The sequence below is a fragment of the Acanthaster planci genome, linkage group LG06 (genome assembly GCF_054643075.1).
Source record: "Acanthaster planci isolate LZ-2023a linkage group LG06, COTS_SCS, whole genome shotgun sequence".
In the NCBI taxonomy this organism is placed as follows: domain Eukaryota; kingdom Metazoa; phylum Echinodermata; class Asteroidea; order Valvatida; family Acanthasteridae; genus Acanthaster; species Acanthaster planci.
In genome coordinates, this window is record NC_141782.1 from 12092471 (window position 1) to 12108723 (window position 16253).

The following is a 16253-nucleotide window of genomic DNA, read 5'->3' on the forward strand; positions in this document are numbered from 1 at the left end:
ACAGGTCCCCAGATAGGGTGATGCATTTAGTCAAAGAGCATCCTACCCGTGGGGCTATATTAAGTTACTGAAGCACTAACTCCTCATTCTCTTGTGATGAGAGACTTTTGACGCATCCTGAAAGCAGACACTTTGGATTCATGTGTAAGTTTGTAGAAACTAATGAAATACAACATGGAATAAATTCCAAATAAGGTATTCTAAATGCAACAAGCAGGTACAACTTACACAAATAAGATAAGTGTTCTATGCTACTAAATTTTAAGTTTTCTACAGGTTTGTGCACAAACATGGACACACCAAGTAGGCTTAACTTTGCACAGCGAGTTGGTGATTTGGTAATTTAATATAGCTGTGATCATACAAGATGTTGAATTTCCCATTAAAGATTTATCACTTTTCAAATGTACCGATCAACTGCCATCCCCCAGTTAAATTAGAACCCTCAGAAAAACTCAGCATCAAGCATTGTAACTTACGAAGCAAAGGTCTGATCATCATCCAACTCCTCTCCCAGCTCCTGAGCACGGAACATCATAGCGCAGCGGTGGTTATTCAGCCGATTGAACTTCTCCTTGTCCATGCTGTTGATTTTGGCCATGGTCTTGAGGTTGGCCGAGTGGGCAGTGACGTTCTGGTTGTCCACGTACACGTCGTACAGCGAGTCCTTCTCTTGAAAGACTTTCTCGGTTGTGCCTGGAGAAATCGAGCACACAGGATGCTTGATGAAACCAAGTACAAATCAAACAATAACTGCATCAATACTCCTTATTCCTGAAGCACCCATATTTGATCTTCTTCAATGAACTTTTTTGTAAATTGTTAACTGTTGTACAAGATGGTATCAGACTATTTCTTAGAATCTATGTGGGTTCCGAGCCTCCATTTCAATTTTTTTCCCACATCCTACATAAAGCACTTTAGTCTGTTTTATCGCATATATAAACTTATTCATCAGAGTAGATCAGGTATTAATTTGTCAGGAAAACATTCCAATTGAACATATCTGTATGAGATTTGGGCTTTATAAATAAACAAATTGTTAATTATTATCCAAAGCCTGATACGGTGATAAAAAGATCAATCCGGAATGACTGTTTCCACTTACATGCAATATAGGACACCTCTGATTCCAATGCCTCTATATCTACAACATTGATGTAGAAGAAAGGCTTGTATTCAGTGGCAGTCGAGATAAAGATTTCATGCTGGCCCAACGTAGATGCACAGTAAACTATGAAACAAAGACAACCCAAACAAAAAGGTTATAGCATAAAATGAATCATACTGTACATGTGTGATAAAAATTCTATGCACAATTTGAAAAGGCATAACCTTTTTCAGAGAATCTGGAAGAATCTATGTGTTGAAAATTGTTCAGTCATAAATCCCACACAGCTATGGGCAAGCCACTACCACCCCCAACTTGCATCTCTCGACCCCGGAGTAAAAATGGATACAAGCATTATCTACCCCTGATAAACTAGTATCCCGTCCAGAAAGAAACAGAGACAGTTTCAGTCATTTCATGTCAAGGAAACCAGAGAAATACATGTACACCAGCCTGCAATAGAAGCCACAGTAAATAGGGACAGGCTTGCTTGATGCCATTTCTTTAACTATTTCTGCAGAGCACCCTCTGGAAGCTTCAAAAAATCTCCCAGTTTACAGGAACTGATTGTTGCGTCCATTTTTACTCTGAACTTAAACTTCCAGAATCCCACGTACAGTAACAGCGGCTGGGCACTCTCAATCCTGAAAAATCTTCCAACATCTCAAGGTGGAGTTTGAAGAATGTGAGAGTCCTATGTGTACATGTACATTGTACATGTACAATGTACATGTACATTGTACATGTACAATGTACATGTACAATGTACATGTACATTGTACATGTACGGAGGGTAGGCAACAATAACTAAACTGGTCATGTCACAGTTATGATATGAGTAGCACATAAAAATGTCACCAACCCCCAAAGTCCCTCCTTTATAAAAAAAAAATACAGCACAAGGTTTACTTCTTCAATACAATTTTAAAACATGGGCAGTAAGCAGTACATATTTATTTATTTACAAATATACATAGATAACTGTATACTTCATCAGTCACGTTGGGTAAATGTCAGCTGAACTAGCATGCGCAAACACCAACCACTGATTAACCGCAAAGTAAGTCCACGCAACAATCATCAATCTATGAGTCACCAGCAGCACACACGTATCGCACACACATGCACCCAGCTTGACCGGTCGTCTGGGGCTACATACCCATGAGGCTACTGGCGATTCATTAAGTCCCTTATTAAGTTACTGTCTTGTCCAATGCCAGGTCAGATTAGATCTTGCCATTAATTGCTTGTGTGTTGAGCATGCCTACGCTTTTTAGCTGCTGGCAGAGTTAGCAGTTTCGGTCGATATGTACAATATACTCTACATGTGCTGCAAGCAAAAATTGTGTAAATGTACATGTAGGTGGAAGTAAGTATAATATACATTTTCCCCTCAATTAACATGACAGCAAATTTGGAATTTTCCGGTTCAGTTTCAAAGTAGGAAACTGGAGAGGCAGAAGGCAAACTAGACCGTGAAACAACGAACCTGAAATGCTTGGAATGCAAATAAATGATCAGGTACACAGACCAACAGTTTAAAGTACATTGAAACTCATTTAAAAGATACACCAATACAAATTGTACATTATGGAACAGAAAATCATTGTAAGACCAATCCCTCCAAAAAGTTTGTTGTCCTCTGCAAACTGAAAGTGAATGAAGCTGCCTGAATAAGAAATGGTAATCAATTCCATTGATAAAGAGGACCTAATTACAAAATCGTTGTTGGCATCGTCCTGACAAATGCTTCAACAGCATCTACATGTACAGTAACTGTTGAATGGTTTTAATATTCAAGGCATGTGCAATTCAACTTCACAATAAATAAACTCTTTTTCAGCTCATATATAAAATGAAATCTACATGTCAAGTCTGTACAACATTAAATCCCCCTTGAAGCCTTTGAGTACAAGCAATTCACAAGTTCCAGATTAATTTAAGTGTCTGGAAAACTGCAAATACAAATGAGCATGGCTCACCTCTGTAGCAGACAACCCCAATTGGGGGCGGAGAAAAGAAGAGTATCCGCTTGCGGAGGAGGACGTACTTCCAAAGGGTAAAGATCTGCTCCCCAAAGAAGTTGATGAACTGGGCAAAGCAGCCTGCTGGATGCGTGATCTGAAGGGATGTTAGAGATGCAGAAACACGTACATATTGACCTGTTTTTTGCTTGAAGAGTTCCATGTCGTCCACGCACCTGTACATACACACAGGGCCTAGACACTCCAGAAGCCTGAACTCATACCACACTTGAAAACATCCAAACTGCCAGAGTTGTGGTTGAGTACTTTTTGAGGACCACTTGTTCTGCCTCATGCCAAGATGGCTTGGTGTTGATAAAGCTACATTTCTACATCTCAAAAGAAACTGAAGACTTTGGAAAATAGAATTCTCAGAAAGTACTCCATGGGGACTTGTTGACTACACGGGCCATCAAGCAATTTTAGACAAGCCTTTCTTTGATTAACTACTGCTACATGTACATGAGAGTCCGGTTTATTAATGCATTGCAACTGTGATGGCAAATGATAAAACATTCAAGCTGTCTGCCGTGTGTGAAGGATTGAAAATTTAACACAAGCAACCATCAACAAGTTACAAAGTCTTGCAATACAAGATTACATGTATGATGTGAATGCTGTAAACACACATAATATGTACATGTACAAATTTGTACATTGATGTACTTTGAAGTTTAAAAAAGAAAAGAAAAAAGTCTGCTCTTTTGTCAGCATCACGTGAAATGTCTCCCTGGTTTCTTGATGCTTTCACTTTCAGCTCATCGTAAAGGAATATAGAAAACAATGGGACGACAAAAAGAAACAACTTGCATGTAAACTACCGGTATTTACAAAGAGCAGAGCAAAAACACTTTCAGTCCAGAAATTTATATCTGTTGACATGTACATGTATTCTCTTTAATTTCATATTTCAGTTTTGACTTGTCGGTCTGTTCTGCTTCATCTGCTTGTACATGTTCCCCCTTTCATTTGGATCCAATTCATTTTCACTATCACCCGCTGGCTGCTTAATACCCAATAAACTAATTTAGGTGAAACGATATACATGTACAACGTACATGTACATGTATGCAGATGCATATTTGGGGCACTGGGGCATACACTGAATGCCAGACTGCACAAACATGTACCGGTATATGCTTTCAGCTAGCACCTGGTAGCCATAATTAAGTATTCCAACAGGGCAAAATGAAACACATAACAGGTAGGGCTGTGTCCAAATATTCGGATTGAATATGTGCCCACAAATTAGCATTATTGAATATTCAATCAATTATTAAATCCATGTACAGTATCTGAATGCTTTTGTTTTTGAAATTGAATATTCAGGTTGAAAAGTAATTAAATAACAGGGGGAAAAACTGAACTATTTGATTACAAAACTGTATTCTATTCCTGAGCATATTTCAAGGTGTTATGAGAAAACTTGATGGTATTAATGCACCTGCCCAACAAGATCTCTTAATTTCTTCCAGTTTCACTTTTTCACTTTTTCTGATCTGTGATTTCACTGGGACTAAAAGAATAAGCAGGGTGATAAGTCACATCAACTAGGACTCTACATGTATATCTCTTGAACTATCAGCCTCCTCTTTCAACAAGATGGGCCCCTGTGTTGAAGCGCATACGCAGGCGTATGTTGCTTCTGCTTCTGTTGGGATTTGGTATTGGCACAACCAATTATTCAAACCTTCAATCGAATGGAAGTTTGAACATTCAAATATTTGAATATTCTAATCAAGTCAGCCCAAGTCACACGTCATTTGGGACAATCTTAATGCCTGTGTGACATCGGCCATATCAGACCTAGGTGTACTGAACATGTTTGAGCTAGTTACCATGCCATTTGATGGCTTGTTCCCAAATGACAAACTGGCTCATTAAAAACCTGCTTAGGACACAGTTCCAGTTCTACATGTACATGTATGTTTATGTACATGTATTAGAGATGGCTACACAAAAAGTGCATGCATGGTGCATGCATGGGTATCACCAAAATGGGTGGGTGGACAGTTATGGCAAAGCGGTAACTTGCTTTGTTCCCCCTCAGTAGAAATTGTAAAAGTGTAACAGGAAAATCAGTAAAGAAAAAAATTAACAGGGGAAACAGATTGCTGTTTCCATGAAAATGCCTCGGAACTGACTGCCTCCACCGATGATGGTCTATCAGTCCGCTACACTTACCATGGAAGTGCATTGTTCCCCCACAAAACGTGCACCCCCCGATGGAAAAATCCTGGTGATGCCCATGAACACATGTAATATGTGTGGCCTGAGGATGCACTTTGTATACAACAGATCTATCCTCTTTTGAAGAAGAGGCTACATGTCTGTGTCACTCTGGGTGATGTATCAACATTTTAACTGTGACATCTTTGGAAAGGGATAATGATAGCTATAATCTTCTGATCTTGATAAGAATCTCACGTGATCATCTACATGTACCATCACACCATCAGCAGCGCATGCACTTCACTTCCTGTACAAGGACAATACCCCGGATGCTACATGTAAAAACATTTTTTTTTTAAATTTCTCAGCTTTCAATTGTTTTTTTTGGCATGCCATCAAATCAGGACAGTTTGCCCAAGTACCGCTTTCGAGCTGCTCAAGATGTACAACGATCATGCTGTTAATCCTGGGCAAATATGGTACATCCTGGCTGTGGCATTTACACAGTGTGCTGGATTTTACAATAAGCCAAACAGCTGCTAGAGTCTGGGTTATTAAAGAGAAGGATTTTTGATACGTTTAAATAGCACGCGAGGTAAAAAACCTGTCCGGTGAAGAGTCTTGTACATGTACATGATCTGAGAACATCTAATTAGTTTCTGAGATAGCGATGAAATTTCTTTGGCGGAGATTTAATGAAGTGTGCATACATGTAGGTTGTTTATTGCCTGAAGTGCCATGTGTGGACAATCTAGATATCTGGCTAGTATTGAAACACTCCACCACCCACAAACGCTGTTCATGGTGGATGAGCATGCAACATACACACTTCAAGAAAGATGGTCTATCAACACTGATCAGGGTCATTTAACATACACACACTAAATCTTTGACATTGTCATGAACATATTGATGTTGAAAACAGATATCAAATGTTTCAGAAAATTTATTTGGATAATACAGTCCCCGTATGACAAAGAAAATGTTCTTGTAACCACTTGTGAATGATGTCACTTCAAGACAAATCGGCCCACGATACAGTATTATTTCTGGCTGAAAACCCTGACCTTTGAAAATAATAAGATACCAAAACCACTTTTCACAATCAAGAGGAGTGCTCAAAAGTTGACACTTCACAGTTATTGGTGCAAGATTTGTACAGCATTTCTTAACTACCACACAGTGTTTTCTACACTCTGCAACAATGCTGTGGAACGATATTTACTATGAAGACTGGCCGTGGCACATGGCTAAGTCAGGGTGCCACGCGCGGTCAGCCTTTGTCTGTGCACATTTAGTTGAAATTGCAACAAGTATTGTGATTTTCAAGAGCATGTCTGTAGCCTCATCCAATGTTTGTCAATGGAGTCCACAAAATTGCTTCAAGTCTCCACACACGAGTGGTAAATAGCAAAACAGTTCTGAAAGATCTAGACAAACCTTCATTGTTGGTAGACTACCCTCAGAGCTGGGTGTGGTTATGGGTGTGGTAAGGGGTGTGGTCCCCGGCGATCCAATAAGAGGTGAGGACACGGACAGCGTGTTCCGTGATGTTTCCCTGGAGGGTAACGATGCTTTATGATCACTGAAGAATGCCAACAGCTGCTCATAGCATCCTGGGATTTCCAATTGATGTCTGCAAAAGTATGAACATTACATTTGAGTGTTCTGGACTGGTTGACATTAATGGTATACAATATTTACTCCATCAAATACAAGAAAGCAGTCTTCCTTAGGCAAATGTGCATAACAGAATAGTACAGGGAAGAAATCAGGATGTACTTGTTTCAATAGGCCAGTTTTATACAGTGCATGCATGTCCATGCAGTCCAGGGCCGATAAATTAGCTTCAATAAAACCTATGCATTTCTTCAAAATCTCAATCTGTGTTCAAGACAATCAGTGAATTGATGGCGTATGGCATGCTGGTCAGCAGATTGTTGTGAGCAGGTCTGGGCCTGGACTTTTAGTGAATTTGTATGACTACAGGATTTACCACTACTGTGCCATGTATGTACCGTCTTCCATAACCACTTTTCCTTTTCTGCAATTAGTAAGTGACCAAGCCTTAATGGCAGATATGTAAACTTCCATCACACAGGATACTACAGAACGCATCAAAGTCAAGTATTAATAGCAACCTCCTGTTGGAACATGGTTGGAATGAGCCCACCAGTCTGCCACCTGAGCAAACTGTTCCAAACAAAATCACTCTCCCAAACATTTCATCAATTTCCATACCGAACTTGGTTCTCCAGGAACTGCATGTGTTTGTACAGTGCCGTGTACGACGTCGCTAGGATACCCACGGACTTCATCCGCGCTCCCCGTTCCACTTCACTGTCCACATGCATGTTCTGAAAGCAGCTCAAGCCATAGTAGTTATCTTTCCTGAAATATCTAATATTGCACAGGGAAAAAACAGATGGGAAAAAGGACAAATTACACCTCATTACAAAAATATATGTCTTAAAAGTCCTGAGCAAGAGATATTCAAGGAACCAAGCAGCAGGTGTACAGTACATCAAGATGCCTTCTGCTTTTAACATACATGTACATGTACATGTGCATAGCCTTTGGATTTATAAGCACATGAAAGATCCGTTCTCAACTTGATACATGTACATGTACCTTCGTCAAAAAGGAAATGAAAATTCTTTCATGAAAAATGTACAGTTGACACACACATGCAAAAAGGTTTAACCCTAAAGGCAAAAGCCTAAAGCCAAGTTATACTGCGTACGTTCAACACAAGAATTCATTGATCATGAAAAGCCACATAAGATTTATGGCTTGGTAACCAGCAAACCTCTACAAAAACAAACTTTGTCCGTTTTGTTGTTTGAAGTGTATCAAACCACAAATTGATCACAGGATTAACCAATGAATATGGTACACCTGTATGTGAATTGTTACAGCATACAGCCATAAATGTACACTTTAAGATGTACATATATCTTGGCCATCAGTCACATTGTCTTCAATATTTATCTACACGGAGTTCACAGCTTACTGTATGATACAGCACATGTACATATACATTTTTTTACTTTTACAATGCAAGTTATAATATTAAAAGATTGCCAAACAATTGCAATTTAAATGGGTCATTCCATGAGGTTGGGGCACAATTTGTGACGGTGTCCATCGTTACGTAGGTTCCGTAAAAATGAACAGCTATTTCCCTGCACATGGATTCCAAATTATACATCTTGCAAGGCTGAATACAGAAATGTGTGTCACTTTTACAGAGTAAATGACCTACATGTACTGTACATGTACTCTACAGGTCATGACAGGAGGTAAAAGTTACCAATGTAACAAGGATACCGTCACAAATTGTGTCCTAACCTCATGGAATGACCCAAATTTGACCTACATGTACATGCTCACATACACATGTACATGTCTATGTACCATCCAAAAATGAGACTGAAGACTTGTAAGCTATGGTACTGGCATTACTGGTGTTATCTGGAAAAAAAATGCTTCCAATACATACAGAAGCACTTGCACAATGAAAATTCCACTCCCAAACCTTGCTCCAGACAAACGTTTTCACTTTGAAACTATGAAAAATGAAGAGCAGGAGAGAAGGGGGACTTGCATCAAATTACCTACCAGGGACATGAGCACATGCTCCAGCCTGGTTTTGAATGTTGGGTCACAAATGCTTCAGTTCAGGTCTTGAGCCGTTCTTTGAATTTCAAGGAGATCCGGCTAAGGACTTTAAAATGCATCCACGGATAAAAGCCACCAGAAAGATGCCAAAGGACCACCACAAAATGCTCTTTGTTGGGTTCTGGGGCCTGAAATGTTGGTGTTCATAAAGAGTATGTACAAATCCACCATTTCTGGCACTCAAGGTACGACTAGTACATCATAATCACCCCTTCTCAACAGGCCCATAAATAGTTCTACAACCATCTTGTGGGAATATACATGTAACGTACATGTACCCTCGCAGGTACATGTACATGTAGGTACCAGTACATGTACACGTACCGCTGTAATCCGGGTGTTTCACAATAGTGCGCCACCAAGAGATTGCAACGCATTGACCAATCACAATGCACGACAATTGTCGACCCAATACCCGTTCGGAAAGGGTCGACAAATTTCGCACGCTATGATTGGCCAACGCGTTGCAAACTCATGGTGGCGCACTACTGTGAATCACCCCTATTGTGCACAGATGTACCGGTACATGTACCATCCTCTGTGCAGCTGCTAAGGTTCATTTAAAATGTGAATACAATGAAACACACAGGGTCTCATCAAACCCCTATGCTACCAGTACCCCCGGTATTGCATTCATGGATCCACCAGTGCCCATACTTGATGTACAAAGCCAAAGACAGCGACAACACTGGAGTTTCATTTGTACATGTACATGTACAGTTATCTATCACTCACTGAGGAGACTACGGATATCCTAAATACCCGCTATAGCCAGCTCTATCACGTCTATCAGGGGTATGCATGATGCTCCATGATGAAGGATAATGTTCAGGGTAATCCTCCTCAGAAGGTATCAAGTTCTATGTCTACTCTGGGTTGTATTACATCTTGTGTCCCTCTGGGAAAATTACATGTACATGTAGGGGTCTGGACATCAGATGGGAAAGTGTTTATCAACACCGTCAATGAAATAATACAAATATTTGAAAAGCACGGGTGCATCAAACAGTATGGCCCTTTTTAGAGATACTGGCATTAATAGCTTAAAATTTAGGTGCATACGTGTGCAAGCACGTACACGTGATCTGAAAGCAAGAGGTAAAAGTGGCTCATTGAAAAGTCCAATGGCACAAATAGTCTGATCATTTTGTTTCTTCGAATTCTTGAGGATTTTTTTTTTTTTGAGAAAAATCTCTTAAACCATCTTGAAAGTTTCGGACCTACATGTACATGTGTACAACATGTACGATGCATGTACATGTACATGTACAGTGTAGTCACAGTAGTGCATGTCATCCACAGTAATATCACATGTACCGGTTTGACACTAATCACCAGTCAATTTATCAAGGAGATTGGAGTTTTGCTTGGTTTCACTTATTTTACAGAAAGGGAGAATTTCCCTCATATACCATGGTTATACGGTGACGTACAAGTGTAGGTACCGATACATGTACTCGTACATATTACATTTTTGTCTCCCCATTTGGCATATTTGTTTTCTGAGAGCAGTTTCTCAACTTCTTTCATAAAGTACATGTACTGAGGAAAGCTGCACAGCATTAAAACACAACCCCCCCCAAAAAAATTGAGGTTCTTGCAAAGTCAGGTTTATTTAGACCGCTAAAGAGTACTGAAAACTGAACCAGTTGGGAAAAGGACGCATGTTGGAAGCAGAACTAATACAATAAAATATTCCACTGGCTAAGTTTAGTACGTACATGTACACAAACATGTAAAATCTGCACTACACTGGCCTGTGCATTTAAGAAATGCATTGCACGTTCTTGGAAACTGTAATAAGAATTCACATTGACTGTCCTTGGCGTCAGCTCAAACCTATGCACCATCTCACCAGCCATCTTGACAAGATTCAAGTACGCAATGGACTTCATATTATTACCCACTTGATCCTCTGCACTGAGGTTTGCACTTAAGAGGCTTTTTTTTTTCCAAGTCAAAGAGTACAACAAGCTCCCCGGCCATGCTCATCTGCCTCAAGGATTGTATTAATTATCCCCCCCCCCTGACTGCTTCTCTCCCCCCCTTCTGCCTTTCCGTCTGCCAGCAAACTGAGGCCGCGAGCCAGCCACTTAATGTACATGTAGCCTAACGGTTGTAACGCTGCTTGATGGAATTTATTGCTTTTCTTCTTACTTAATAACAGTGGGGGAGGACAAAGACAGTGCAAGATTTAATTCACACATAGAAACCTGGGCATTAAAATATGTACATGTACCAGACGTGTACACGTGTCAGTTGAAAATCAGAGTGTCCATGTTATTGAATGTCACAAAATGGGTTTAAAATTATGTCTTTCATTTGAGAACTTGTCTAGCAAAGGTAATTGTTACATGTATGTACATGTAACTTGGGAGGTTGCGGCCGGTTAAATCAAGATTCTTTTTGTTATCGCACCGGGCTCGTATCCAGTGTTCATGTACACATGCAGTGTAGTTCTTGCCTTGGTGTACGTGTGAATTTATGTCTTAATCGGGTAACTAGCATTCCGAGGGATGGGAGGGTATGTAACACGGGCCCACTTTGTCTGAATTGAGTTTTACGGTGTGGGAGCTGGAGTGAGTGTGTCTCGACAGGTTGGGTTTTTGTTGAGCGGATGGGTGTGGACCTTCAGCACTGAGGTTGTTGAGTTGGGAGCCACCAAGGGCTGCCAGTCAGGTGGACATCCCTGTTCTCCAGTATGAGGATGTTTTTCTGCTAGTGGGCGATTAAAACCTTTTAGTTTTACCTGCACTGCAAACTCCCAGGAATGCCAGACCTGAGGATAGGCCCAGATTAAGCCAAAAGCCTTGGTATCCCGTAATTTACCCTCTGCCTATGTGCTACTGGTGGGGCACCTACATGTGTACTGTCCAAGTTCCTTACGATTCTGATTTTGACCTGACTTTGATGAATGCTAGCCTCAACCATCACCTACATGTACTTTCCAATGGTCGTTGGGGAGGGACCTATTTAAGAAACATAACAAGCCTGGGGACTTCCATCTCACCTCCTGGTGCCATTGCTCCATGATCACCATTATTTATAGTGTACTTAAAAGAGCTGTGGAATTTTTATATTGTATTAATTTCTGTGCTGTGTGAAAGCTTGAGCCATTTTCTTGCTTACGGGATAATCTTGTAATGTTTTCTCACTGGGCCCATAAGACTGACCAATAAGGGAGTGTAAATACTTTAGTTTAGTTCATTTCTTTCTTGAAATAAATAATTGATTTTTTTTGTGCGTTACAGATCTTGTATTTGATCCTATGTAAGCTTGAGTTATTCCTTGATTTTTAGTCTGAGTGGAATGGCACTAGAGTTCGAAAAACATTTCCATCCTGGGTGTCCAGGGTGGAGTGCCAAAAAAGTACACGAAGTGTTGAAAAGATGCCAAGGCACCCCTCTCCTTATCAGTGCAACCAGGATGCATGTACAAAAATGGCTTCCATTCCGTCATTTACGCAATGCAACTGTTCATGCACTTGAAAAAATGCACCTGTGTGTTTCAATTAATCAGCCTTTTACAGGTGGATTCTTAATTTAGTATTTGAGTACATTCTCATTTTTACATGTATAGTGCATGGCAGGTAATGAAAATTCGAAATGTCTTCATGTACAAAACGTAGGAGTCATTCCTGGGACAAACCCTTAATGCTGAATTGATCTTTGCACAAAATTCTTTGAAATTATGTACTTCATTGTCCTAACTTTTCCTTCCTTTGCTTTCAGTTAGCAAATAACGTGTTAAGTGAGATCAGATTGGCTGGAATTACAATGTGCATGTGTTCAATTTTTGTGGGGATAAAAGAAAAAAGAAATCACGAACATATACCTTTTTATGTTTAGAAGAGGGCAGGACAGGATAGGAATAAAGGAAAACAGACAACGAGAAGAAAGAGGACGTACATTTTATGATGATTCATTATCCAGTCACACTTGACCTCATGAATATTCCAACTGTCTACAACACTGTCTACAATGCACCTGTGTGATTGTGCACATGCATGGCACTACTCCTAGCCGGCCATCATCAGATGGTGATGATGCATGGGAGATAACAAATTGATCCGAGAGGGCTACTTACATGAAATCTGAGAGGACGGTGTGCGAGCCGCTGGCCATAGCCTTGAACTCCACCCCTTCCAAGTCCATGTCTTCTGGTAGGGACCATTCGACGATGTTTCCTAAAATAGAAGCAAAACCTATCATCACTTCACGCCACTGAAGGGTTTGAGAATGCAACTGGAATTACATTCAACCAATTTCTTTTCTTTCTATTGTAATGTACTTTTGAACGAAAAACAAAAAAACAAGGACTGATTGGTAAGACATTGTTTTCCTGCAGGGACAATTTAGGAACAAGAAACATTATCGCTGGATGTCACACAGAGCTTCAGTTGGCTTCAAGGCTGCCTCTAACCTGCTCAAATCTGAGATTAAATTTTCAGATGAATCAGAAAACTGAAACTGAAGTTTCTGCTGCAGGTGTAGCGGGCATTTTTCAGAAGCTTCAAAAGGCCGTCACATCTAGAGAAGACTGGTTCAAGTTTCGAAGTTTATCCAGGCAATAATGAAGTTACAAAAAGAAAACAAATTCGTTATCTACATCAGTTGACAGACCTAGTCATTTTTACGGTACGCAAATGAAGTTATAAAGAAAAGGGCACCCTTTTCACATTCTATGGTTCTCATATCTTTTTTCAATTGAGGGACGCCCAATCAGTCAAAAAAAAAAAGAAGAAATTCCTAAAAACAATCTATATGCTTCTTCCATACACCAGTAGAAGACTAAATAAACCAGACAAGTACACTATGTACATCTATACCGGTCACTTGTTTTTCTAACTGAGCGCAGAGAAATGCTTTTATTGGTTTACAAGATAATACCAGTACCTCCATAGGGTCAGTGTCAAGACACCACACGTTGTTCATGTGTGCAGTGTGTACATGCACATGCTTTTGTTTTTCCTACAGCGCCCCGTACATGCTTGTATGGTGCAAAAGGTGCAGTGCGGTACCGCTCAGTCATGTCAGTACAGTAGCATGGATTTCGACTGTTACTGATGGTTGGGCAAAATCTTATCACACAGGTACATTTTCAGTGCTGTTTCTGTACAGGTCATCACAACTCTTTTTTTACAGGCAAAGTCCTCTTACTTGTACTAGGGTCATTAGGTAAAAAAAAGGTGAGCTATATTCAATGTCGGGACAGAGCAAAAACTAGGGTCGGTCGGAAATGAGAAGCATCGAATTTTAAAAGGCGCCCTATTGAAAGAAAAAAATGAAAAATCGTGTATCATGTTTGAATCTTATTGTTTGCATCTTTCTCTATGTATTGTTACATTTACTTGTTCAACATTTTTGTGCGGCCTATTTTTATCTTACAAAGTAACTTCAAAAAAAGATATTTTTTCTGATTTAAATCAATGACAGTATGACCAGAAAACAAAATCTCCCGACTGTCTACATTCATGTACATGTGTACACACATCTACAATCAAGTTGAAACTACTTACATGTAGATTCTTAATAAAAGACTTGTTCCATGTGGTTTCAATTTTTTCAAAGTGGCCCATGCAAATACATGTAATGAATATTATTCAACTCCATACAATACAAGCATGCACCCCATGTGCACACGTACATTATATATATTTAATAATGCTTTTCTTGTGGATTTGTATATATTCTCCATTGCTGGAAACCTGAAGTTTAAGAACACCTAAGATTAAAAAAAATTGTTCAAGATGTTAAAAACAGGTACATTGTATTTTATCAAGTTGGAACTGTGTTGTTTGTCAGAGGTACACATCACACAGTACATGTACCGGTACATTGCATGCCAGCCTCCCATGCGACACCTACATGTACCCCAGCCTGCCTTCATCATTATCATAATCCATGTTGATGCAGATTCCAAATTATATCACACTTCCCTAAACTTTCATTACTTTGTCAGTCAACGGTTGCCTGTGGAAGTCAGTATCCATTCAAATGAGTGACAAGGATGCATGCAGCTGGCATACGGTACACACACTGTAGATTTGAGATTTGATTGGTTGATGATTTTCTGCGTGACAAACATGTTACAATTCAAACTAATTCTACATGTAGATCCTTTGAAGCCTTGAAGGGTATGATTCCATTTCATGAACTGAATAAAATTATGATCTCCGAGGACAGGTCTTAAAAAGTGCAGTCCAAATCTTGGAGACCTGTACATGTACACCAGTCATTGCTAGACTACGACAAGTGCAAATCACTCTCTTGATATTGTACACAATCTATGATTTCCAATTAATTAACGAGGTACAGTGTATGTAGCTAAAACACTTCAGCAATTTATTAAAACAGTGTATTTGTGTGCTCATTTCAAAAATGAGAACTAAAATAAAAAATACAAGAATAGCAACTGCTGTATGTGTACGTATGTATATGAAGAACAGCTTCATATCCATCACACATAAATGGCAGAAAATCAAATTATAAACGGGGTAATTGCAACGGTGGTGGAGGATTGGTCTACATGGAAGCACCAGTACATGTATCATTGTATGTAGTGAGCATTCCTTCAAAAATTATTTCCTTTATCATGTCGATAATGTCCCAATGATTGGGATTCTGTGAATATGGGCATCTCTTAAAAGAGGGGGCACGCACAAGTGATGACGTCTGTCCAAAGATCTTGATGACGTACATGCACATCTGTGGCTGATGATCCATGAGCATGTACCATATGTACATGTACAGTACATCATTACAGGCGGTGAAGCTGAGTATAACAAGGCATGTTGCTGAAGGCTAATACACAGTGATTGAGATTGAGAGTACTCAAAATGAAGATTACCAACAGGTGTATTCATGATGTTTACATAAATTATAGTAATTTGTCCCTTAAAAAGCGATGATGATGGAAGGGGGCCTGTGGTACCGGTACAATGTACTGGGGTTAGGGTTGCACTGGTCAGTTATCAGGCTGAAAAATAAACGTGATTGGTCAACATGGGATCATTGGGATTCAGTTCCTGATTCTGATTGGTCAGCTATTTGACATTTTGATGATGTACGTTTAGGGGTCACAAATCACCATTTTACTCACAGTTTATAATTTCCTTCATTGAAGCTGGGCAGTTCCATGGTGTCGGACGTACATTTTGGACACTTCAACAGTGTGTTTTACTATACTTATAATCCTGAAGCAGATTTTGATTTTGATAAAAGACATCATTTAATAACAAAATTTCTCACTCAGAATTAGTATCC

General features: G+C 39.6%; 1 protein-coding gene across 4 annotated transcripts in view; it reads right to left on the minus strand.

The window, feature by feature from the left end:
* The window catches only part of dennd11 (DENN domain containing 11), a 33401-nt gene that overhangs the window by 5546 nt on the left and 11602 nt on the right, over positions 1–16253 (minus strand). For all 4 annotated transcript variants that reach the window (XM_087138497.1, XM_087138496.1, XM_022254838.2 and 1 more), the window contains 6 exons: positions 13075–13174; positions 7549–7707; positions 6748–6943; positions 3094–3232; positions 1109–1234; positions 480–696 (listed from right to left, as the gene is read on the minus strand). In XM_087138497.1, coding sequence (XP_086994623.1) covers positions 480–696; positions 1109–1234; positions 3094–3232; positions 6748–6943; positions 7549–7707; positions 13075–13174 — 937 coding nt within the window. The remainder of the gene's footprint in view (positions 1–479; positions 697–1108; positions 1235–3093; positions 3233–6747; positions 6944–7548; positions 7708–13074; positions 13175–16253) is intronic.